This window comes from Ovis aries, chromosome 11 (genome assembly GCF_016772045.2).
Source record: "Ovis aries strain OAR_USU_Benz2616 breed Rambouillet chromosome 11, ARS-UI_Ramb_v3.0, whole genome shotgun sequence".
Lineage (NCBI taxonomy): Eukaryota > Metazoa > Chordata > Mammalia > Artiodactyla > Bovidae > Ovis > Ovis aries.
In genome coordinates, this window is record NC_056064.1 from 35,234,861 (window position 1) to 35,261,693 (window position 26,833).

At 38.6% G+C, this 26,833-nt stretch overlaps 2 protein-coding genes across 16 annotated transcripts in view; one reads left to right on the forward strand and one right to left on the reverse strand.

Annotated features, from left to right (window-relative positions):
• Window positions 1–12,858, reverse strand: part of UTP18 (UTP18 small subunit processome component) — a 55,412-nt gene extending 42,554 nt beyond the window's left edge. The window contains exons 1-4 of the mRNA XM_015098691.3: window positions 12,534–12,858; window positions 10,584–10,696; window positions 7,631–7,729; window positions 4,963–5,030 (exon numbers count right to left, since the gene is read on the reverse strand). Of these exons, the coding sequence (XP_014954177.2) occupies window positions 4,963–5,030; window positions 7,631–7,729; window positions 10,584–10,696; window positions 12,534–12,848 (595 nt within the window). The 5' untranslated portion in view covers window positions 12,849–12,858. The remainder of the gene's footprint in view (window positions 1–4,962; window positions 5,031–7,630; window positions 7,730–10,583; window positions 10,697–12,533) is intronic.
• Window positions 12,859–13,026: 168 nt separating this feature from the next.
• Window positions 13,027–26,833, forward strand: part of MBTD1 (mbt domain containing 1) — a 69,873-nt gene continuing 56,066 nt past the window's right edge. For 9 of the 15 annotated variants that reach the window (XM_042255775.1, XM_060395519.1, XM_060395516.1 and 6 more), the window contains exons 1-3: window positions 13,343–13,561; window positions 14,179–14,242; window positions 19,277–19,315. The gene's annotated coding sequence lies outside the window, so the exon portion shown is untranslated. Of the gene's footprint in view, window positions 13,278–13,342; window positions 13,562–14,178; window positions 14,243–19,276; window positions 19,316–26,833 lie in introns of those variants that run through there. The other 6 variants (XM_042255774.1, XM_060395514.1, XM_060395523.1 and 3 more) reach the window with 4 other exon arrangements.

Here is a 26,833-nt window from a genome sequence, read left to right on the forward strand (position 1 = left end):
CTGCATTGCAGGCAGATTCTTTACCACCCGAGCCACCAGGGAAGCCCCATTTCACACACAGTAATGTATACAAGTCAATGCTACTCTCTCAATTCATCCCATCTTCCCTTCCCCACATGTCCAAAAGTCTCTTCTCTACATCCACGTCTTCTATTCTGGCCCTGCAAATAGGTGCAGTACCATTTTTCTATTTCATACTATTTTTCATGTACAATGCCCACCACTCAATGAAACAGAACCAGGTCAATAATGGTAAGGCGAGTATAATTTGACTGAAAATCTAAGGAAAAACAAACAATCCTCACAGGAGATCTAGATAATGGAGTTATCAGACATTAAAAATTTAATTATGTTTAAAACCTATGGAAAAAGAGATCAGGTCTGTGGTTTCCAGAGATTGAAGAGGCAGAGTAACATAAGGGGAAATTGGATGAAGGCAGTCAAAAAGGAAGCTTTCAGTTATAAGATCAGTAAGTACTAGAGATATAATGTACAACGTGATAAATAAAATTCTGCCATATATTATATATCAAAGTTGTTAAGATATAAATCTTAAGATGTCTCATCACAAGGAAAAATATTTCTTTTCTATAACTTTTTATCTATATGAGATGACGGATGTTCACATAAACTTATTTTGACGATCATTTCATGATGTCTGTAAGTCAAATCATTACACCGTACACCTTAAACTTATACAGTGTTGTATGTCAATTATCTCAATAAAACTGTAAGGAAAAGAAAAATTAAAACTTCATTTTTAACATATTTAATGTATTTGAAAGACACATTTTACATATTTGAAAGACAAGACTCAGAAGTAGGCTAGAAAACTAGATGACTAAAAAAAAGAACCAGGCACTTCTCTGGCAGTCCAGCAGTTAAGATTTTGCCTTCTAATGCAGGGGGTAAGGGTTTAATCCTTGGTTAGGGAGCAAAGATCCCACAGGCCTCTAGGCCAAAAAACCAAAACACAAGCAGAAACAAAACTGTAACAATTTCAGTAAAGACTTAAAAAACAAAACAAAATCTCAGACTATCATAAAAAAAAATAAGAAAGAACCAAATAGAAATTCTAGAACTGAAAAACACAGTAATGAAAATTTAACACCCCAGAGGATGGTTTTAACAGGTTATCAAAATTACATGAAGAGAGAATTAGTGGTCTAGAAAAAGGATCAGAAAAAATTATCCAGACTAAAGCACAGAAAACAAAAAGAAAATACAGAAAAGAATAGTCTACAGCCATACCACCCTGAATGCATCCAATCATCAGAAAAGAACACACAGAATGTTTAAAAAATTTTTTAACATAAATGTAATTGGTATCCAAGAAAGAAAGAAAGAACAGAACAAAAACAATTTGAAGAGATAACAGGCAAGAATTTCCAAAACTTAGAAAAGACATCTAGCCAGATTCAAGAGTACCTGTGAAGACCAAGAATACAAAGCAATCTAAAAAGATTGGGGGGAGGGGTAGATAAATTGACAAAACAGCAACAATAAAACAACTACAATATTAAGGAATTATTACTGATTACTGCAAGCATATCAGTTCAGCTCAGTCGCCCAGTCATGTCCAACTCTTTGCAAACCCACGGACTGCAGCATGCCAGGCTTCCCTGTCTATCAACAACTCCCTGAGCTTGCTCAAACTCACGTCCATTGAGTCAGTGATGCCATCCAACTATCTCATCCTCTGAAGTCCCCTTCTCCTCCTGCCTTCGATCTTTTCCCAGCATTAGGGTCTTTTCCAAGGAGTCAGTTCTTTGCATCAGGTGGCCAAAGTACTGGACCTTCAGCATCAGTCCTTCCAAAGAATACTCAGGACTGCTTTCCTTTAGGATGGACTGGTCGGATCTCCTTGCAGTCCAAGGGACTCTCAAGAGTCTTCTCCAACACCACAGATCAAAACCATCAATTACTTCAGCACTCAGCTTTCTTTATCATCCAACTCTCACATCCATACATGACTGGAAAAACCATAGCTATGACTAGACAGACCTTTGTCAGCAAAGTAATGTCTCTGCTTTTTAATATGCTGTCTAGGTTTGTCATAATTATTCTTCCAAGGAGCAAGCATCTTTTAATTTCATGGCTGCAGTCACCATATGCAGTGATTTTGGAGCCCCCCAAAATAGTCTGTCACTGTTTCCCCATCTATTTGCCATGAGGTGATGGGACCAGATGCCATGATCTTCACATTTTGAATGTTGAGTTTTAAGCCAGCTTTTTCACTCTCCTCTTTCACTTTCATCAAGTGGTTCTTTAGTTCCTCTTCACCTTCTACCATTAAGGGTGGCGTCATCTGCACATCTGAGATTATTGATATTTCTCCTAGCAATCTTGATTCCAGCTTATGCTTCATCCAGTGCTGCATGAAGTACTCTGCATATGAATTAAATAAGCAAGGTGACAATATACAGCCTTGATGTACTCCTTTCCCAATTTGGAACTAGTCCGTTGTTCCATGTCTAGTTCTAACTGCTGCTTCTTGACCTGCATACAGATTTCATAGGAGGCAGGTAAGGTGGTCTGATATTTCTATGTGTTTAAGAATTTTCCAGTTTGCTGTGACCCACATAGTCAAAGACTTTAGTGCAGTCGATGAAGCAGATATTTCTCTGGAATTCTCTTGCTTTTTCTATGATCCAACGGATCATAACAGCATTACAGTTATGTTTAAAGCGGGGCGGGGGAAAGCGGTATTTCTCTTTTAATCTAGAAATTTCCCTGGCAGTCCAGGAGTTAAGATTCCGCACATTCACTTCAGGGTGCACAGGTCTAATCCCTGGTCAGGGCACTTACATAACAGTGAGCCAAAAAAAGTAATTCAGAAAAAAAAAAAAATAACCTTAAAAAAAACAACAATCTATCTAGTATTTATACATAAAAATAACAAATGGTGGGACTTCCCTGGTGGTCTAGTAGTTAAGAATCTGCCTTAAGGGGACAGAGTTAAGTGGTTAAAAATCTCAAGGGACATGAGTTCGATCCTTGGTCTGGGAAGACCCCTCATGCCATGGGGCATCTAAACCCATGTGATGGAATTCCTGAGCCCACACACTCTAGGGTCTGCACACTGCAACTAGAAAAAAGCCCACACACAGCAATGAAGACCTAGCATAGCCAAAAATTAACTAATTTTTTAAAATAACTGTGAGATTAAAACTGTGAAGCTAGGTTATTATAGTCACCACTCTGACAATAAGTATACTTTGGACAAATCACTTGTATCTTTTTGAACCTTACTCTCGTCATCTGTCCAATAAAGGTATTAGACTTCAGTATCCCAGATAGTAACAGACTGGCTAACCGCTGACCTAATTCATTTCCCTTTTCTCCTTGGCACAAAGACATACTCTATTTCCTGGTATTCCATGCAGTTAAGTGTGGTCTCATGACTGAGTTCTGGCCAAAAAAATGTGGGTAAAAGTATCATGTACCACTTCCAGGACAGGTTTTATTAACCTCCCTTGGTGAGCCTCTCTCACTTCTCCTATAAGTCAACTGGTAGTCGTCAATAGCTTCGGCAACTTTGGAAGGCCCAGAATGAGATGGCAGAATCTCTAAGAATTTGGGACCCTGAAGTAGAACATGACCTCACCACCCTAATTGTATGCATAGAAAAAAAATTCTACCTGATTAAGCCACTGGGATCTGGGAGATTTTCTGCTTCAGTGCTAGCATAAAACCTTATCTATAATTACATGGATCTAAAATCGAGTATTCTATGAATGCAGTATTCTAAAATGGATAATAAAATTGAATTTCATCCAGGAAGGTAAACTGGTGACCAAAGTTTGTAATTATGTTAAAAAAAAGTGATGACAAGATGATTAACATACCCCCCCCCCAAAAAAATACTTGGAAAAATATTTCTCAAATAACAGAACAGTTTCATATGAAAGAGAGATAAGATTATATCTCTTCAAAATGTAGGACTAGAGAGTAGCAAGATTAAATTTCAAAATAGTAAAAAATTACAACAATTAGTTCTTAAAGAGGAAAAGAATAAGAAACAACCAAATAAAGAGCACAACATTGTTTGAAATATTTAAGCAGAGGTTAAGTTATCATCTAGCAGCTGTTGTGGAAAAGTTTCCTGCAGTGGATAAAGTCAGGTTACATCACTAAGATTCCCTCAACCTCTAAAAGTATCTAGTAGGAAACCAGAAGGTAAGTTTCTACTTATTAACTGATTGAGTTTTCTATCAGAAATGTATAAAACTGGTTCCTTGTAAGGGCTCCCTATACTTGAATACCAGGACTGACATGGGTTGGGAGAAGGGAGGGAGAGGTGATGACGATAATCAAATAGAAACTCATCAGATATCAAAGATGCTAAGAAAGGAGCTCCTGTATTACAATGAAAGGATACACTGCAGAATCCCTCAAGGATTTCAAAGGTCAACCTCAAGTCTAAAATTTGTAACTCCAAAAACTTGTATCAGGTCTTGGCCAAACCATAGCATCTAAACTCAAAGATCTTAACGGGAGAAAGTTTTGGTACAAGTCAAACTTAAAATCCGGAGTTGAAAAATTGGTTTTTAGGAAGTGTGTAATCATCTGGGCCTGACCTGACAGGTGCTCCTTAGCAAAACATTCCATTTCCTAGTGGATAGCTAGATCAGTTGCTCAAGTCTTTGGAAGGGGCTCTGAATCAAGAAATAACACTACTCTTTATTTTTTTACTTAATCCTATGTCATAATGTAACATAGTTCTGTTGAAGAAAACAAAATAAAATTCATCCATTATTGCCTTTACAAGTAAAGAATATGCTACTAAGTCTTACATTATTGTAAAAGCATTTCCCTCAGAGAAATGGTAGACTTCAAAACCAGGTAGTTAAAAAAAAAAAGACATTTCAAACATTAATGAGTCTCATGAGAAACCTCAAATAATAACAGAACAACATTAGGAATCTATTTTCCAATTTAAACAGAGGTGTCAACACTCACCATCTGAAGGTGTTTTCCATTTATTGGCCTCTGCCCAGGCAGGTACTCCCCCCATAGCATGCTGAAATCTAAGCAAAAACATAAAATTTTGCAGGGACCACTGTATTTATACTTTGGTACATTTAAAGAATATAGGTCAGGACATAAATAGAATCTCTTCCAAAGAAGTTTTTATCTTGAAGAACAGAAGGGCTAGTCACACAGGATATTCCCAACCTGCCTAAATTGATAACCATCTAAACTAGTCCTGGATACAGGAAACCTGTATACATATTTGTTGTTACTAATTACATTTGCTGTTGCCTTATTTGTACATATAGACACACCAGATTTGGTGATTAAGTAAAAAAATAGTTATCTCTTTGTGGTTATACATCAATGCTAACAGAATACACAATAGAATACTAGAACATGTCTGAAAGAAAATGACCAGACTGGTAAAATAAACAAACCTTCATTGTATATCCTTTGACTAAAATGGGAGCATTTCGCCCTGGAAAAAGTAACCTCCAAGAGAATCATGCTAGTTACATTCTGGTATGTAGAAGCCTGCAAAAATCATTCTAATTGTTTAAAACAGAATCATAGACAAGTCCACCAAACTAAGCCCACTGGACAAAATGTATGAAACTATTTTCAAAAGTTGGACAAAAGGCACATAGGACTATGATCCCTAAGAGAAGAGAAATAACAAGGGGAGCCATGCCGTTACTGGGATTTTCCCCTCAAGGCATTTTTATAAGACCCTGACACAGAGACAAGGGGAAAATGATCAGACTTGAAAGAAGCTGAGACAACAGGAATTTGAGGGGCAATCAACTATAGGAGAGGAAGAGAATGAGCTCCAGACATCTGCACAGGGGGTCCACAGACACTTCTCAATACTAAGCTACACACTCACAGAATAAAATTCCATGAGGTCAAGCAAGGAACTACTAGACGGATCTAAGTTGCACAGAACCAAAGTTCAGACATTTGAGTTCAACCAGTCACAGGAAGGGTCCTTTATGAACACTCAGAGCATTCAGCAGAGATCCCAGGAAGGTCACATCTTAATAGGGCTAAACCAGCCTAGAACAAATGCTACTCTAATAGAAGAAGTCTCTAGAAACAAGTCTTGAAAGGATCAAAGTGATTTCCAAGTCATTTAACTGCCTCCCAAGGCAAAGTTAAACACACACTGAAAACAAAAAACAAAATCCAGGCACTGAACAAGATCCACACTGCCCAGAATACAATCAAAATTATTCTATTTACAAAGAAGCAGAAAAATATGAACCATAACCAGAAAAAAAAAAAAAAGGCAGTCAACAGAAATGAAAGACCTGGCAGGATTAGCACTCAAGGACTTGAAAGTAACTAATACACATAAAAACGAATGAAACTGTGCCATTTGCAGAAATGTGGATGAGTCTAGAGACTGTCACAAAGTGAGCTGAGTCAGAGAAAACCAAATATCATGTAATATTGCTTATATGTGGAATCTAGAAAAATGATACAGATGAACTTATCAGCAAAGCAGAGAGAGACACAGATGTAGAGAACAAGTGTATGGTATGGATGGGGGCGGGGGGAGGATGAACTGGGAGACTGGGATTGACATATATACACTATGTATAAAATAGATAACTAGTGAGAACCGAACACACAGCACAGGACAGTCCACTCAATGCTTTGTGGTACCTAAACGGGAAGGAAATCCAAAAAAGAGGGGATCTATGTACACGTATAGCTGACTCACTTTGCTGTACAGCAGAAACACAACATTGTAGAGCAACTCCAATAAAAATTAATAAAAAATAAAACAGCTAATACAAATATATTCAAGTATTTAAAGGATGTATGAACATAATAAAAGGAAAAACAGCAACAAAACAGAACAAAACAAAAGGTCTAGTTGAAAAGATCTTCTCAAGCTGGAAAATATCTGAAATAACAAATTCACTAAATGGGTTTGACAGACCGAAAAAACTACATACTCTATTATTGTATTTATATGACATTCTGGAAAAAGCAAATCTATAAACACAGAAAAGGGATCAATGCTTGTCAGGGGCTAACGGAGTTAGAAGATGAAGAGAGAATGCTGACTGTCATGGGGTATAAAAGAACTTTCTGAGTGAAAGCAATGTTCTGTATCTTGATTCCATATATTAATTGTCATGGGCTTACATGACTGTACCTGCTAAACAAAATTTACAGAATGATACTTTAAAGGGTGAATTTCAATATATGCAAATTATACTTCAATAAATCTACTGTCAAAATATAGTGATAATGTAATGAATCTCTAGGAATATAAAAAAAATTCAGTACAAAAAAATAAACATACCTTAAAATACTTTTAAAGGTACACAAGTTTGAAATAATAACATGTTTCAATATAAAATCATTATTTTAAAATATGTATTTCCCAGTTCTGTTCAACTGAAAGAGCCTAGAAGTTGTGGAAAAGACATGATTTACCACATACCAACAAACAAGCTAGTGATCATACTTGGACAATGGGATTCCAAGCTTTTTGTACTTGTGTTCTCTCTCTGCTCCCTCCTAATAAAGTTTAATCATTTTCCAAGGACAATTCTTTTATGATTCAAAATGGAAATCTGACTACCCAAGAAGCTGTTGTTAGCCAAAGGTTGAACAAGTCAAAATAAAATACACTTACTCTTCTTTAAGTCTCTTTTGAAGCTCATCTTTTGAAAGTTGATTTTCACTGGCATTTTTCATCATATCTTTCCGAAAACGATTGTTCATCATGTCAACCCTACAAAAAAAAGTAGAACAGGATGCTTTAGAGAACTTAAAGAACTAACATTAACAGTTGTTGCCTTTAGTATTTGGAGCAAACCACACAGGCCAAGATTTATAAGATGTGGAACATCTCAAATACACATTTTTCATTCTTCCAGAAGTAGAAAGTAACTATCTAATATTTCAGGTCACCTAATTCACCCTCTGGTGAGATATTTCAAATTCTTCTCTAAACACAGCTTACAGCCATTCACGAAAATTAATTCCAGGTAAATCACCCGAACCTTAAAATACTATGAAGGAAAAATATAGGTAAATATTTTTCTCTCTGATGCAGAACTTTTTAGTGTTAAAATCAGAAGAAAAAGAAAGATTTCACTACATATATACTTGAATATTCTGTGCCAAACGATATTAAAACAAACTTACAAGCAAACAAAAAGTGAGATGAGTTCCTCTGGTGGCTTCACTGGTAAGCAATCTACCTCACTGGTAGGAAACTCAGGTTGGATCCCTGATCTGGGAAGATCCCACATGCTGCGGGGCAAGTCAGCCTGAGCGCCACAATTATTGAGCCTGAGCTCTAGAGCCTGGGAACTGCAACTCCTGAGACCATGAGCCACAACTAGAGAAGCCCATAGGGCCTAGAGAAGCCACCACAATGAGAAGTTCACACACTGCACTAGAGGACAGCCCTCACTCTCCACAACCAGAGAAAAGCCCAAGCAACATCAAAGACACAGCACAGCCAAAAATAAATAAATAAAATTATATAGCTTGTAAAGCTAAAAGATAACGTGCAATAAATGTGACATTAAAAGGTTTGAAATTCTCAATTACGTAAGGAGCTAATAGACTAAAATCATTAATAAACAGTCTCATCCTACCACATGCAACAACAGGGATGAGCACTATGTGAAATAAAACAGACATGGAAGAAAAATACTGCATGATCTCACTTATGCGTGGACTCTGAAGAGTCGAACAGACAACAGCAAAGAGTGGAATGACCATTACCAGGGCTGAGAAGGTAGACGGAACAGGGAGATGCTGGTTGCAGAGTACAAACCTGCAGTTATGCAGGATAGAGAGCCAATGCAAAGCATGACTACAGTTAGTGATAGTATTACACGCTGGAAATCTGCAAAGTGAGGAGATTTCAAGTGCTCTCAGTACAAATAAAAATGGTAACTCTTTGAAGAAATGGAAACGCAATTAATTTACATGACTGCAGTAATAACTTCACTACGTATATGTGTAGCAAATTATCATGTTGTACACCTTAAACACATACAACTTTTACTTGAAAAGTAAACAAAATGAAAGAGTGTTTAGTAGGCAAACAAGCAGAGACATAATAGAGACGACTTTTAAGAAATACCAATGACTAACAAAAACTGGTTTTCTCAACAAAAATTAAGTAGGTATTTCCCACCCATTAAACTGACAAGGTCTGAAAACAGAGAAATTAAGGTTTTTAAAAAGGAGTAAAATAGATACTTTTCAACTGAAAAGTAAACTGGTAGAACTTCAGAGTCAGCCTGGTAGTAATTATCAACAACCCTAGAAATGTCTCCTCTTTGATTAAATTATTCTACCTCTGAAAGACTGGAGCCTCATTCTCTGCTTCCTTTTCAAACCTATCCTCTTTCTCACTGTATCCTCATCCTCACCCCCAACTCCATCCCTGCACTCCTTCAAGGGGGCAGCAATGGAATATCTGGCATCCAGTTCTAAGGATAAGTGGTGGCAGAGTTCAATAAAGAAGCTCCTTTGCCCCAGTGATGTTGCATATTTATCTGTCTGTGGCTTCAACTTCTGGCCTTAGATTTCACAAATTCATTTTCTAATTTAAAAGAAAAAAGAATCTTCCTTAAATAATTTGAAAAGAAAAAGGTTTATGCATAAACATACCCATCTCACCATTAATTTATTAAAAAAAAAAAACAACTTACCCAACAACAGCTATGTAAATTATGGTTAAATCATATAATGGATTATAATACATCCATTTTAAAGTGTTTATAAGGTTTTTTTTATTAATAGGGAGAAATGCTTGTAATACAGTACATTCTCCCTACGCGTGCGTGCTTGCTAAGTTGTTTCAGTCGTGTCCAACTCTTTGCAACCCTTGGACTTGGAGCCCACCAGGCTTTTCTGTCTATGGAATTCTCTAAGCAAGAATACTGGAGTGGGTTGCCATGCCCTTCTCCAGGAGATCTTTCCAACCCAGGGATCAAACCCATGTCTCTTACATCTCTTGCACTGGCAGGCGAGTTCTTTACCACTAGCGCCACCTGGGAAGCCCATGTAAATTATGGTTAAATCATATAATAGATAACATATCCATTTTAAAGTGTTCACAAAGTTTTTTTTTAAACTGGGGAGACATGCTTGCAATATAATACATTCTCATAAATTAAAGTATATACTGTGCATGGTGGCTAATTTTTTTTAGTCTTTTCTCCATTTCAGGCATGTGTTAAGAGCTCTACATACACTATTTAATCTCAAGAGCCTTCTGATATAGTTATTATCTCCATTTTACAAAGGAGAAAAGACAGATTCCAAACTGGCCTGTAGTCAGTTAGGAACTGGCCAAATTGGGAAGCAAACTCAGGTCTGATCCCCAAACACTACGCTCTCTTAGCTTTTCTACAGAGCACAGAAGAGAGGAGAGAGGCATGCCAACATGTTAACAGTGGTTCTCCCTCGGTGATGGGATTATGAATGATCTTTGCCATATACTTTCCAGTACTTTTTAAATCTTCACAGAATCACATATTCAGAAAGAGAACGTTCTTAAAACCTGAAAAACAACTCCTGAAGCATCCAGAGGGATTTCAGAAAAAAATTAGGCAACCTACATCTCCTCATCTTCATCTTCTTCATCCAGCCAAACTGGCTTCTTTTGAGGTAGAAAATTATCTTTTGCTTCCTTCTCCACTTCTGAGTCATCTGAGTCTTCCTGTACTTGAACCTAGAGAAGACAAAATACCCACAAGCACTGAGTCTTTCTTATCTCTTGGTGGCAGACTTTGTAGTTAGACTGTTTGTAGAACGGTTTGTTTTTATGGCCCTCTGATCAAATTATGGGACAGAATGCTACCACAGCAAATGCTAGAGGCAGAACAGAAAACCAGATTAGAGAAATGCACCACCCACTGGACAGGTGAGGTAAGATAGAACAGTCTAGGAGAAAAAGTCAACTTGCTGAGAAAATAAAAAAACAGAAGAGTAAAAGGTAAGTTAGATAAGACAGCAGGGAAAATCACAAACTACACACATCACAGGATCAGAGGCAGACTGACACCAAAGATAAAATAACGTGATTGAATGTCATGACTAAACCATATTTCATATTCTGAGACATACTTCTCTATTTTTCTTAACTGTTCTTGATCCTGTACCTACTTAAGAAACTTTATACTATACAATCAAATCTAAATCTAGACCACAGAATTTACCCTGAAGTGAGCTTGGCTTTCCAAAGACCACGATAGGTATGTTCAAATGATTTATACCTGCTCTGTTACTAGCCTATGATCCTTCAAAGCCCAATAAACCCCATTTCACCATTTCTTTTCCTGACTGGGAAACTATCACATACTTCAGCATTTTCCCAGTATTATTTCTCTATCTCCCGGCTAGATTCTGCAACCTCTCCCATAAGCACCCAAAGGATGTTCTGGCAATCAAATGATACTTGCTAGGTCTGTTTCTTTATCAAATTGAGTAATTCTCAGGAAAGCTTTGCTCTTCTACCCTATGTATTATTGTATAGGCTCCTTCTACACAAATTTATCTTCCTTTCTTGCATGTCTTTTCTTTTCTTCAGCATTTCACTGACATAGTTGAGTTCTATCTTCTGCCTCTGCCACTAGTATCTAACTCCAAAAAGGCAGGGATGTTTGCCAGTTTTTGTCCATTGCTGTTTCTCTTGCAGTGCCTAGAAATTGCCTAGGACTTCCTATCTTGGAAGATAAGCCAGATAAAGGATTTCTTTTTTAAAAAAGCGTGCAAAAAATTTATAATCATTATAATCAATCAATCATGCAGGGTTTTCACTGCCAGGAAATCTGCCGCCAAATTGGTTCACAAATATTTAAAAGACAAATACAAAAGTTGGCCAGTCAATCACTTAGTATCATTGTTAAAACATCAGACAGACTCTCAGGCCTGTGCTCAGGAATTCTAATTCCACAAACAGACTGCCAGTCCTGTGCCCAGGAATTCTGATTTCGCAAACGAAGCGGAACTCCTGAATCACTGCATAGTATTGAGGCAGGTGATGCAACGACTAAGGGGGAGAAGATAGTGGGAATGAGCCACAAAAGATGCCCACGATTAAAACAGTCTAAACGAGTATCAGGGCTTCCCAGGTGGCGCTAGTAGTAAAGAACCCGCCTGCCAACGCAGGAGACTTAGGAGACGCGAGTTCGATCCCTGGGTCTGGAGAAGGCATGACAACCCATTCCAATACTCTTGCCTGGAGAATCGCATAGACAGAGGAGCCTGGTGGGCTACAATCCACAGTGTTGCAGAATTGGACAGGACTGAAGCGACTGTGAGCGCGCGCAAGCAAACGAGTATGTATTGAGCGCCTACTGGATACCTGGCGCAGCGGCTCCCAAGCGAGCCAAGAAAGGCGCGATCCCCGCCCTCCCAGGACTTTAAAGCTGGCACCCCAAGGCGCCCGTGTTCCCGGCTCCCCACCACCTGGGCGCTTCCAGGCACCGCCCCCCAGCGCCCAGGCTCCGCCCCCGGGGGCTCGCAGCCCACCGCGGGCCCAAGCAGCGCGAGGTGGCCTCCCTCACCCGCGGGACCCGTAGACGCCGCAGCAGCGCATCCTCGTCGTCCTCCAAGTCGCCGAAGACCAGCTCCTCCAGGCGCCGCTCTACTGCCGGCTTGTCCGCCTCTAGCGTCAGACGGTTCCGCCGTCGGAGCCGTTCCTCCTCCTCCGCCGCAACTGAGATTGCAGCGGCCGCCGCGCGCGGCCAGGCCAGCGACTTCCGCTGGCATGAGGGGGCAGCCTTTCGGGGCGGCCCGCCCCACCGCGCTCCGGCTCTCCGGTCCGGCCTCACTTGGGTCTTGCGGTCCGGCCTCACTCGGCGCCTTCTTTCCGGCGGCATCTTTGGGTTTGAGAAGAAACGAGGCGCTCACGTGGAACCTCACTGCGCCTGCGCTGAGGCCGCAGGTGGCCGGAAGAAGGCTGCACCGCCTTTGAGCATGTGACCAACACTGTGTTCTTGTGTAACGCCCACTCCCCTCACGAGCCCCTCCCCGTGTGGGAGTTCCTCTGGGAGGACCAATCTTCCGGGTGGAGGGGAAGCGGAGTGACTGGAGTGGAAATTTTTTTCCAACATAACTTCGCAGTTGTAACTGATTGAAAGGGTATAAGGAAAGCCAGAGATGACAGGCTGAAACTTTTACTCTTTTTCCTGCCTTTTTAACCACTCGACTTACACGAGCCCCAATCGCCTTTTCCACCCCTTCGTCTTGGTACGACCCTTGGAGTACGGAGCCTGCAGAGGGTCCCACGCTGGAAGACAGATAGGAGGGTATGTAGGGAAGCGGGCCAATCGGGGCGCGGGTCACGGCGCAGGCGCGTTGAGGAGGGAGGGCTATGCTAATGTTGTTGATATCCTGGGGCCACCCGAGTTAAAGGGGGGAAATCCGGGGGCTGCCTTAGCCGCTACCAGTCTGGGCCCAGCCGGGGCTCCCTTGTAGTCGCCGTAGTCCCGGGGAGAGGCGCCTGCCCCCAGCTCGGGAGGGGGCGCCGCGGGCCCGGGGAGCGCGGACAACCCCTACCCATGAGGCCCTGATGGAAAACACAAAGGATCTGGTGAGAGCCGAGCGCGGCAGCTGCTTTGTGTGCCAGGTGGGGGGGACGCCCGCAGCTCCCTGACCCCAGGAACCCGTGCAGCCCCCTGACCCCGCTCCCAGGCCTGCTTCTCCGATCCCACGCCCCCTCCACCTCCGGAGGCCCCCTCCCCCTGCCGGCCGTTAAACGATTGAGGGGTGTCCCCTCCCCCAACTCCCCTCAGCCCTGGACTCCTCGGGGTTCTCTCTATCCCCTTCACTATCTGAAAACAAATTTTAGAAGAAAGTTCTCTTCATTCCACCCCACCCCACCCCCTTTCGCTCTGGCCCGGGGAGAAAGACTGGATTTGAGACTTCCTTTTTTGACCGCCCAGGGTCGGGGAGTGGAGTCCTCACGTCTCCCGCGGGGCAGAGTTTGGGTGCTTTGCGTGGGAAGGCGCCTGAAGGCTGTGGGGCAGGCGCCGCGAGGCGTTTCGCACGTGGAGGTGGAAAAATTGAAAAGGGGCGGAGTGGGCACGTGTGGGAGGGAGCGGTGGGAGTGGTGTTGGGGAAGTAGTCGCCTTTTAAGAGGGTTCTAAGTTGGTGGGCTTTTATGACTATTGTATTCTCTTTTGTGAAATAAGAATCCTAACATTTCAGAGTCGGAAGAGACATTAGAGGTCACCCAAAGCCGCCGTCCCCTGTGCAGCCTCCCTGACAAGTGGTAGGTAGCCTGACCTTTGCCTAAACCCCTCCAAACACTGAGCGCTCGCTGCTGCCCAGGAACGCCCTTTCTGTTCAGTTGGTATGATTGTTGTTTACTTATCCTTATTAGACTCTTCAGTCTCATTCATGTCTTTGTTAAGTGGATTCCCCTTTTACTTCTCAAATTTTCTCTCACATCCTCCTCACCCACCCCACTGCCCATTGGCCTATATTTTGTGTGCCAGGAAAGAACGGCCAGGAAGTAGGGGAAGGAGGGCTTAGGAGATAGTGAGGGCCGGCTGAAAACTTGGCTAGGTCAGTTCAGATGTGCTGGCTTATATGTCTGAGAATGGATGCTGTTTTTCTGCAGGAAGCTTGGAAAATAGGATCTAGGGATTTCATGGCTGTTTTCTCTCACTAGTGCTTTTTTTTTAAGTTACAAGTTTCAGGATCCTGTCCCAAAGCACATTTCTCTATGTCTAAGTAACTTTTCCTAAGGATACCTAAAATCGCCTCTTGGAGATAGTACCAAAGCCTATAGGAAGCAGCTCTTGGTAGAGGGATAATCAGAACTGCACTCCTCCCCCACCTGCCTTCGGAACTATGTTTTTCTTTCAAGCTGGGCTTCTTTCTCAAGGCCCCTCCTTCACAATATTTTCTCTGTTTTTGTTTTTTTTTTTCCAGTTTTTAATGAGATTTGAAACTTTTGCAATACTTTATAATCTTTGCGTTAGAGTTTGCAATATTTTTCATACTCCTTCCATTGGTATGCACAGTAGTTATCACACAGTGGTTGAGATCGCTCAGTTCTACTACAGTAACTTAGCATTCTTCTAATACTCTCCTTCATTTGGTGAGCTGTGCTGCTTCCAAAAGTTGTTTTATTGGCATAGGAATCTTGGGGGCACACGTTTTCCTGTTCCTAATGTGGTAAAGTGGTAGTCAAGACATAACAGATAAAATGGAAAAGTAATGAATCTGGTGGGCTTCCCTGGTGGCTCCGTGGTAAAGAATCTGTCTGCCAGTGCAGGAGATGTAAGTTCAATCCCTGGGTGGGGAAGATCCCTATAAAAGGAAATGGCAACCCATTGCAGTATTCTTGCCTGGGAAATACCATGGACAGAGGAGCCTGGTGGGCTACAGTCCTTGGGGTTCCAAAAGAGTCAGACACACAACTTAGCAACTAAACACCACCACCAATGAATCTGGTAAAAAAGCCAGAGAATAAATTTCACTTTAAACTCCCAGCCCCCTCTTTAAAATATTAGAGCACAGGAATTTTTTTCTCTCCCTTTCTTACAGTTTGGAGACTGTTGCTCTCCAAGTATTTTAATGTGCTTACACTGGTTTTTTTTTTGTTTGTTTTTTTTTTGTTTACCTCAACACCAATGAGTGGTTAGAAAGAAAATAGCTGTCTTTTTTTGTACCACCTCCTTCTCTGAATAACAAGTAGCTTCTATTTATATAGGACACCATACTTTGGGCTTCTGGGTGCTTTGCAAATTATGGCAAAAACTGTCTTGAGTAAAGATCGGTTCATAAGTATCTTATGTTTAAGACAGTTTTTTAATTGTCCAGTTTTTTAATTTTATACACACTTTGACACATATTTTCACTAAATTTAGTCACTAAAAGTTAACAGGGGAGTGAATACTAGATAAGTGATAAAAGTTAATGGAGCTGTATAATTCTATCTTGAAAGTTTCCATTAATGTGGAGTTCCCAAGTTCCTATTCACTTTAAACGTGAATTGTCATGACTTACATTGACTGACTTTGGAGATATTTGCATCGTAAGCATACTAGACAGGAACAACTGGTTTTATTTTGAAAGAAGATACTACTGTGTATTTTTATGACTGATGATATGTTGATTTAATTAGTGTATAAACCATAGGTGTTCAGAGGCTTCAAACCCTCAGTTACATTGGAAATTAAAATAATTTAAATTGTTTTAAATGTAGCATAGTAGTCAAAGGAAGGTAAAACTATAGCTTAGAAGTGAAAGTGAAAACAGCATACTAGTTTTATAAATAATAAACTACTAGATTACTAAAAACCAAGCATTCTCAGTGGTTTGAGTGACCACATCCTAAAATTAGAGGTCACTATTCTTTTGGTTGCCCCTTTGTTTCTCAGTTTTTCATCTTTAAAATGGAATGTTTGCTAAAGAAAATTTAACTTTTTCACATTTATAATGTTAAAATGTATGATTTAATTTCAGATTCAAAAAAGAGAGGAAAACATCAGGATGGTAGAAGAGGAAGGACTTAACAACAGTTAAACTAAGATATGCCTCCTAACACTAGGATATTCTTAACTGTCCAAGGCTACTTTTAATTTTGTATAAAACTTGCACAATAGTTTGATTTAATCATGAATTTTAAATACTTTTTTTTTTAGAAGTTTTCTTCCCACAAATTTAGAATTTCTCTTCTTTCTTTACTGCAACCCACAAGGAAGGGTGGAAAGAAAATAATTCCCATTTGAATAAACCCTGAAGTTGAGGGGATGAAGTGATACAGTATGAGGGGCGCTGGCAAACTAGGTTAGCATTTCAATTCTGCCTCTAAATAACTTAGTAGCCCTTGCTGGACAAGATTCTGTCCCTCAGTTTTCTCATCCTTAGAGCAGAAGGGTTGTCTATTAACATCCAATAGAACTTTCTGCAGTGATGAAACTGTCCTATATCTGTGCCATCTGTATGGTGGCCACTAGCCACAGGTGTCTCTTGAGGTCTTAAAAAGGTAACTAGTGGGACCAAGGACCCCAATTTCCAATCTGATTTAATCAACTGTGAATTTAAATAGCTACATGTCTGCCACATTGGACATACACATAGAAGACGGTGTTATATAAAAATGTAAACCTCTCTCTTACAGGTTATCATTTAGTAGGTCTGCAGTGGAGCCTAGAAATGCATACTTCAGAAAAGTTTTTATCAGACCGATTAGAGAAACACTATGAGAAGATTTCTGAGGCACTTTCTAGTTCTGACGTTAGGACTGATAACTTAAAATGTAGCATAGTGGAAATGAGCTGTGGACAAAGTTGTCAAACTGGCCCGGCTCTTGCTCTGCCACCTCCTCACCTGTGATCTGTCAAGCTTCATTTTCCTCATCTACATAAGGGCCAGACGTCAGTCCTGCCTTCCTCCCAAGGTTTCTATAAACCTCCAGTCAGATGTGATGACCGCTATGTAATAAAATGTGAGCTGCTGTAAACTGTAAAATGTTAAGATATCTTTCCAGAATGCCTTTTTCTTTTTTCCCTTTTCACTGTATTATCTAATCCATACTTACAGAACTAGTTGTATACAATACTCATTAATTTAGTAATTTCTTGTCCTCCCAACTATTTGGGATACTTATGGTCTAGTGTTAGGACATGCATATTAAGTTTAACACTTCTTTACATTTCTGGTATCAGCATGATTTTTGTGTATATTTCTCAGTACATATTAGATAATACCATTTATTCACTTTACTATTAGACTTCAAAACTTTAATTAGTTTTGGATTTTTTATATATCAGAGAAATAACTCACATGATTGTCTTTCAACTGTTCCATTATCAATACCCTATAGTTATTATTGTTAGTGGTTGTACATATTTTGAGCAACCAGCTCCAAATATTTTTTTGAAAGATAAACACCAAGAGAATGTCATCATTTTACATCAATATTTTTAGGTATATCAAATTAACATGATGCTGAATAACCTATTTAACCTATTTTTGTTAAGATTAATAAAAGCTCTTGTTTGATTATTTAAAATACATTTAGACTTTAGCCTAGCCTTAGTATGAATTCTGTTATTTGGATGGAATTGATACCTAATATGAATGATCTTAAAGACCATTTAGGTTAGTGCATTTCAGACTTAATTTTGATGAGGTCATTTTATTTTTAATTAGCTTTTCAAAAGGTTCATACTTAAGGATTCATAACTGTCTTCTGAAGAACTGAAGGCTCATTCATACAGATTATTTTATTTTTCAGACATCTTCCTGTGTGGTAAGTGGTGTTTTCTTTATCTAGAAGAGAAGGAAATTGAGACCCAAATAATTGTTACATCCAAAGTCCTAAGTAATGAAGTACCAGAACTTGAACCCAAAGAGATAGAAATTTGTATTTTCTATGTGTCAAAGATAACATTTTGGCTCACTGTAGCTTTACATTTTAGAATATTGTCATGTAGAATATTGTCCTATCCTTCTCTGGGTACTTTTCATTTTCTCTAGGTGGGATATTCAAGATATTATTGCTTTCAGTTTTAATGATTATATCATTGGGATAGATATGTTCTCTCATGTTTAACTTGTGGGAAACAAAAGCCCAACAATCCAAAATCTTTACCGTTTATTTGTGTTTAAGCTTAATAGTAAGCTTAAGAAGCATAAAAGCACTTCTGTTTAGCCCAGTAAATTGTAGTTTGATAGGGGAATAAGGGAGAGAACAGGAAGAACTGAGTAGCTCCATAGCTTCTCTATGCCATTACAGAGTATATATTAATTCTTATTTTGAACTTCTTCGGTTTACATGTACAACTTTCAAACTTAGGATTCTGGAAAACTTACATTCCATGACTAAATATAAAACTTTGACAATTATATGGGCCACTGTACCCTATTGGTATGGATAGTGGAGAATTGGTTTAACTTTTGATTAGTTTATTCATACTGAGATTATATTATTAATTTGTTGTTATTTAGTCGCTAAGTTGTGTCTGACTCTTTTGTGACCCCATGAAGTGTAGCCCATCAGGGTCCTCTGTCCATGGGATTTGCTAGGCAAGAATACTGGAGTTGGTTGCCGTTTCCTTCTCTGGGGGATCATCTCGACCCAGAGATAAACCTGCATCTCCTGTATTGGCAGGTGGATTCTTTACCATTGAGCCACCAGGGAAGCCCTATACTGTTGTTTATATGTGCTTGCATTTAGAGTCTCAAATGTTTTCTGTAAAATTTCTTCTGGAGAGGTTTACACTTTTATTGGAACCTGTGGGTGATTATATGAATAAGTTAATGGTTATACCCTTTAATTCCTTTGTAGATTGTATAAGGAGGAAGTTTCTTCAGGGAGACGATCACGGTAGGCAAATGAAATTCTACCACAATTAGTGACTTTTTCCTGTATTTCATCACTGTAAAAACCTCTTTTTTATTTTTCATTATATAGGTGTTACATACTTGCTATTTAAAAAAAAGAAAACGAAAAATATGGAAAAGTTGAAATTATCTTCCTATCCTATTCCCACCCTGTTAGTAGTTTAGCTATTCCTTCCAGAATCTTTCTAAATACATACATAAACATATATATATCAATCTCCATGTATATCAGCACACATTATTTATTTTAATAAAAAAAATGAGTCATATTACTCATATTTGGTAATTTATTTTTTTCAATCAGTATTTTACCTGTTGTTAATCATCCACCTACTAATGGTTAGATTGCCTTCATTTTTTTGCTATTACATTATTACTATAAGAAATAGTCTTCCATGTGGATTCTTGTTTCCCATGAGTGTATCTGAAGGATGGGTTCCTTAAAGTGGAATTTCCTGGTCAACAGACATACTCATCTCATAAGTAATACAAATTACTTTCCAAAAAGATGGCATACATTTGCCTTTCTATGTGAATGTGAGTGCTTTTTCTCTTGTACATAAATTTGCCAATGCCAGATATCATCAGTCTCTCTATTTTTACCAGTATATTAAATTTTTAGAGGTAGTTAATAATAAAAAATTACTTTTATTTTTATAAAATGAAAGATCCCTTGCAGCAATCTTTTCCCAGTTCAGCTTTTATGAGACAGTTATTTTTAATTCTTTTATTTTTGATTTAGTATCTGTCTCCATAATTCTAAATAGTAAACTTCCATTACCTGGTGTATGAGTCTCAGATACCTTCTTTTGACATCCTCTGTGCTGGATGAGCAGTTACCATATATGCCCTAATATTAGGCAAGGTTTCCCCATCACCTTATAAGTCATCTCACCACTTATATTTCAAGTCTTGAGTGACTGTATGAGTACCTAATGTGATTTCTCAGTTTTATTTTGAAGAACAAAGTGTTCAAAATGTCATATTATCTGAAACAGTTTTATTTGGTCTTTGTTTTCTGTGCCTGTAGAAGTTAGAACCATAATTAAGAAAGAAAAGAGGTTAAAATTGAACATAAATTTAAGATTATTCCCTTGATTCATTGCTAGTGTTCATTTTAGCTGTATGACCTTGAGCAAATCACTTAATCTGTTTGAACCTCTGCTTCCTCATCTGTAGAAAGGGAGTAATAATATTTGTGAGGATTAAATGCATTGCTTCATGTTAACTGTTTAGAATGTCCTTACCACATACTAAGCATTGTATAAGTATTAGTTGTATTATTAATCATACACACTACCTTTGCCTTCAGCATTAAGAAACAAATTAGCACAACCTTCAAATTACCTTAAAGTAGAGAAATCAGATTCCAAGAGATCCATCTGATTGTGTAGAGTGGGAAATGGAGGTATTAACAGGTTTATTGATAGAGTTTAGGGTCATGGAAGGCTTAAATGAAGCACAAAAATACCACTTCCAAAAGAGAGAAATTCAGCACTTAAGTTCCAAAGTGCTGAACACAGGCTTACCATGCTGCTTCCAGGCCTCAGTCCCTTTCATACCTTTATTCCTTTCTTTTTTTTTAACCAAAAAGTTTTACTTACAAATTTTGAGCAAACATAAACAAAAAAAACACAGGTTTGAAATCTGATAGTTCACAGCTCTAACCACAGAGAAGAGCAAGAAAGCAAGCAGTACCAGAATTGGTAACCTGAAATGATCGGTGCTTCATCGGGAAGAAATGAAGACATAGGCCTTAAGAGTCTTGGATAAAAAGAAGGAGGAAGAGGAAAAAAATAATCTTTCAGAAAAAGAAATACAGTGTTCTTGAACTGGGAACTCTGACCGTGAAATGAATAGAAGTAGAAAAGAATAAATCACATCCATTCAGAACTTCTGTAAGAAGAAACAAACAATGCAAATCAGAGTGTATGGAGCTAACGAATATCTCTCCTTATCCCCAGAAACAGAAAAATGTGAAGCAGAAGAAAATTGACACAGTGATACTCAAGATGAAATAAAACATCTTAAAACCAGTATATGGAGACAAAAGTGAGGAAAAACACCTTCACTCAAATAGAAAACAGAACAGAAAAGGACAGGAGACAGGAAAAAATAAAGTCAGATTAAACTGAGAAAAGAGAGGAAAAAATTGTAACAGAAATGAGGACTAAGTTACAAATTGCCAACAGACAAGAGAGTAAAATGCAAATATGATAAAACGCATAGAAGAAAAACAGGAAGACCAAGGGAATGACAATCTCAATGAAAGATGGGTCCAGAAAGTCTCGTGTAATTGGTGTCTCTCAAGAAGGCAAAAGAATAAAAGCATAATCCATAATCCAATAAAACTTTCTGGAAACAAAAGAACTTTCTGAATTTTGAATACATCAAAATTTCATACCATAAGATAAACTCCAAGATAGTAAACCTATGCAACTTTAAAGATTCTGAAAAATTCTCAGGGCCTCCAGGCAAAAAGATGAAGTGACCTACAGGGGCCAGAGATTTTGAATAGTTTTGGATTTCTCAAAAGCAACATACACAGCAAGAAGTAGTGGAGTGTCACCAACTAAAAATATTGTCAAATTGGATCAGAAAATTAAAACCCATCTTATAATAGACCAAAAGCCCTTGAAACAGTTAAAAATGAAAGAACGGACGAAGATATACTAGGCAAACATATACTATACTAGGCAGACAGCAGGATTGGCAATGCTGATAACAGACGTCAAACCAAAAAGCCTTGAACAAGATAAAGACAGTTTATAATGCTAAAACCACAATTCACAACAGATATCAAATAGTTATATATGAACGAAATAACACCAACAATCTGTGTAAATCAGAAGCTATTAAAAAAAATGGAAGTAGTGAAAAAAAGCACTAAAATTTTAAGACTTTAATACTTTAACACTAGATAGTTGTAGTAGACAAAATATAAGAATATGAAAGATCTAACAAGAAAATAAGGCAGAGATCTTCAGGTATGTCCACCACTACACCCTAATAGAGACTATATTTCAAACACCGAGTATTCACAAAACTCATTGCTAAATGAGAAAAACATCACTAGGTTCCATTCAAGAACACAAAAGCAAACCAAAAAGCAAAAGGGCACTTCCATCTCTAACTTTAGTAACCTTCTATTATATGTTATAAAGTCTCGGCAAGAATGTTCATAGCAGTTTTATTCATAGTAGTCAAGTCTGGGTGGAGAATGGATGGACTAATACATTTTGAGAAAGTTGAGTATCACTCAGCCGTAAGAAGCAATGAACCATTGTACATGTAATAACATGGATAAATCTCAAAAATATTGTGCCGAGTGAAATAAATTAGATACCAAAAATGTCCATACAGTTTTATTCCATTTTCTAAAATCTTAAATATATGCGGAATTAACCAATGGTGCTAAAACTGCGGGGAGGAGAAAAACAGACTGAGGAAGGACATGAGAGAGCTTTCTAGAGTGATAGAGAAGTTCTGCATCTTGATAGGCATTCAAAATTATGCCTCAGTTTAAAAATATTAACTTGGGTAAAGGGGGAATGCAAACAAAGTACAGAGTTTATGAAAAATAATAATGAAAATACTACATATGTATCAGAATTTGTGGAATACACTTAAAGCCGTGAGCAGAGGAAAATTCATACTCCTAAATTATCAGTCAGTTAAAGGAAAATGCAAATATAACTTTTAAAGGTTTTCTGGGCTTTATCAGCAATTGATACATTGGACAGCATCGAGTCTAGCAGTTAGAAAGGAACTCTGAAAAGCTGCACAAGGTCAAGAGATTTTGATAGAACAAAGTGAGCAAGAGGAACAAGGAAGTTTTACTAGACATTTACTGATTAGTTAAAATGGTGTTACTTGACTTAATGGAGCAAAAGGAGATCTTGGAGCTGCTTCAAGTAATTTGTGCTGGTTTGTGCCTAGGTTGACCTAGGCCTGTCTCTTCTGGAAGAGCTGAGTGTAGAAACTTAACCGTTAAATTTTGGTTTTCTGACGTGGGGCTCAGCATGAGCACCTCTGTCTTGGGCCTCATCTGGTTACTTTGTTGTTGTTCAGTCACACTGTGGTCTCAGACTCTTTGCAACCCCATGGACTGCAACATGCCAGGTCTCCCTGTCCCTCACCATCTCCTAGGGTTTGCCCAAGTTCTTATTCATTGCATCAGTGATTCCATCCAGCCATATCATCTTCTGACACCCTCTTCTCCTTCTGCCCTCAATCTTTCCCAGCATCAGGCACTTTTTGTCAGATGACCAAAATACTGGTGCTTTAGCATCAGTCCTTCCAGTGAGTATTCAGGGTTGATTTCCCTTAAGATTGACTGGTTTGATCTCCTTGCTGTCCAAGGGACTTTCTGGAGTCTTCTCCAGTACCACATTTTGAAGGCATCAATTCTTTGGCATTCTGCCTTCTTTATGGTCCAGCTCTCATAACCATATGTGACCCCTGGGAAGACCATAGCGTTGACTATATGGATCTTTGTCAGCAGAATAATGTCTCTGCTTTTCAATATACTGTCTAGGTTTGTCATAGCTTTTCTTCCAAGGAGCAAGTATCCTTTAATTTCATGGCTACAGTCATCGTCCATAGTGATTTTGGAGCCCAAGGAGAGGAAATTGTCATTACTTCCACCTTTTCCCCTTCTGTTTGCCATGCAGTAATGGGGCCAGATGCCATTATCTTAGTTTTTTTAATATTTAGTCTTAAGCCAGCTCTTTTCACTCTCCTCCTTCACCCTCATCAAGAGGCTCTTAAGTTCCCCTTTGCTTTCTGCCATTAGAGTGGTATCATGTGCATAGCTGAGGTTGTTGATGTTTCTCCTGCCTATCTGGATTCCAGCTTATAACTCATCCAGCCCAGCATTTCTCATGATGTGCTCAGCATGTAGGTTAAACAGGGTGACAGCAGATAGCCCTGTTGTACTTCTTTCTCTATCTTGAACCAGTTAGTTGTTCCACACAGGGTTCTAACTGTTGCTTCATGACCTGCATACAGGTTTCTCAGGAGACGGGTAAGATGATCTGGTATTCCCATCTCTCTAAGAGCTTTCCACAGTTTGTAATGATCCACACAGTCAGAGGCTTTAGCATAGTTGATGAAAAAGAGATAATTGTTTTTCTGAAATTCCCTTGCTTTCTCTATAATCCAGCGAAGGTTGGCAATTTAATCTCCAGTTCCTCTTCCTTTTCTAAACCCAGCTTGGACATCTAGAAGTTCTTAGTTTGCATAGTGCTGAAGCCTAGCATGCAGGATTTTACCCATGACCTTACTAGCATGGGAGATGAGTGCAGTTGTCCCGTGGTTAGCACATCCTTTGGTACCACCCTTCTTGGGAATTACGTTAAGGATTGACCTTTTCCAGTCCTGTGGCCACTGCTGGGTCTTCCAGATTTGTTGACATAATGAATGCAAAACCTTGATGGCCTCATCCTTTAGGGATTTTGACTAGTCCTGCTGGAATTTCATTATATCCACTAGCTTTATTAACAGCAGTGCTTCTTAAGGCCCACTTCACTTCACAATCCAGAATGTCTTGCTCTGGATGACTAACCATATCATTGTAGTAATTTGGTTCATCAAGATATTTTTTATATAGTTCTTCCATGTATTCTATCTTTTCTTGATCTCTTCAGCGTCCACTAGGTCTCTGCCATTTTTATCCTTTACTGTGCCCATCTTTGCGTGGAATGGCCCATTGATGTTTCCAGTTTTCCTGAAGAGATCTCTAGTCTTGCCTCTTTTGTTGTTTTCTTCTGTTATTAAGCCCTGTTCATTGAAGAAGGCCTTCTTGTTTCTCCCAGCTATTCCTTTGGAACTCTGTATTTAATTGGATGTACCTCTCCCCTCTCCCTTGGTTTTCGCTTCTCTTGGTTCTTCCACTATTTGTAAAGCCTCCTCAGGTAACATCGCTTTGCCTTCTTGGTTACTTTAGCATAGTAAAAATAAAAGATTGAAAATAAACAATTCCCAACTCAGAAACGAAAAAGAACAGCAAAGTAAGCCAAAGCAAAACACAGAAAACAAAAGAAGTAATAGGTAAATGTAGAAATTAATTTGTTAAAAAGCAGAGAAAACTATATGTAAAATTAATGGGTCAATCCTGGACCTTTGTATTGAAATTCACAAAATAAGTAAACCATTAGCTAGTTTAATCAAGGGGGAAAGGAGGATGCACGGACATACAGAATGCATAACAAAAGGATAATTTGATACAAAAGACATTGAGAAAATCATAAACAACTATTTTGCGTAAACTATGCAAATAAATTTGAAAACCTAGATGAAATGGATTATTAGGAAAATACAGTTTCAGAAAATTGATCTCACCAGAGATTTTTTTTTAAAAATACTTGAACACTTTCCATAGAAGAGATGGAGAAATTTATCAAGTAGCTATCCTACAAATAGCTTGCCTGGTGGCTGAACCAGTAAAGAATCAGACTGCAGTGCAAGAGACCTGAGTTCTACCCCTGGGTCCAGAAGATCCCCTGGCAAAGGGAATGGCAACCCACTCCAGTATTCTTGCCTGGAGGAGCCCGGCAGGCTACAGTCCATGGGATCACAAAGAGTCAGACATGACTGAGCAACCTATTCCACGAAACACCAGACCCAGATGATTTCATTTCACATAGGAGTCTGTGAAACCTTTAGAGACCAATGCTACATGAATCATTTCAGACCATAAAAAATGAAGGAAAACAATCAAATTATTTTTATGAAGCAAGACTAATAACCAATTTTTGGACCTGATAAAAATAATGCAAAGAAATGAAAATTAGACATTTGTGAATATCAATGCAAAATCCTAAATGTTGTGCAATCTCTAACACTATATTCAAATATATTGTGATAAAGTAAGGTTTGTAGTAGGAATATAAGAATGATTCAGTATTTGGAACTCTACTGGTAAATAATTTACCATATTAATAGCTCTAAGGAGAACAGTCATATTTTCTTTTTAAATGCTGGGTAAGTCTGTGACAATAGGAAAGATCTATTCCTTATAGAAATTTTTAAGAAAACAGGAATGGATGGATTCTTCCTTAACATGATTTTCATAAATATACATGCACCATATAGATACATGTATATGTATGTATACATACATACAATGGTCTCCCACATTGTAGACAGACGCTTTACCGTCTGAGCCACCAGGGAAGTCTATATGCATACATACACACACCTTAATCCTAATACTAGCATCTTAGTAGGGAAACACTAAGATCAGAAAGAAAGGGTGTCCCTTGTCTCCACTGTTTAACATTGTACTAGAAGTGTGAACCAATGCAGTTAGGAAAAAGAAAACAATTATAAGCATAGTGGGAAAGAAAAGTTTCTTTGCAAGTGATGTGATAGTTTATCTAGAAAGCCCTAGAAAATTAATGACAAAACTTTCAAAATAACTTAGCAAGATTGCAGGATATAAAATGATACACCTTAGTATACTCGTGATGAAGGTGAAAGAGCAGAGTGAAAAAGCTGG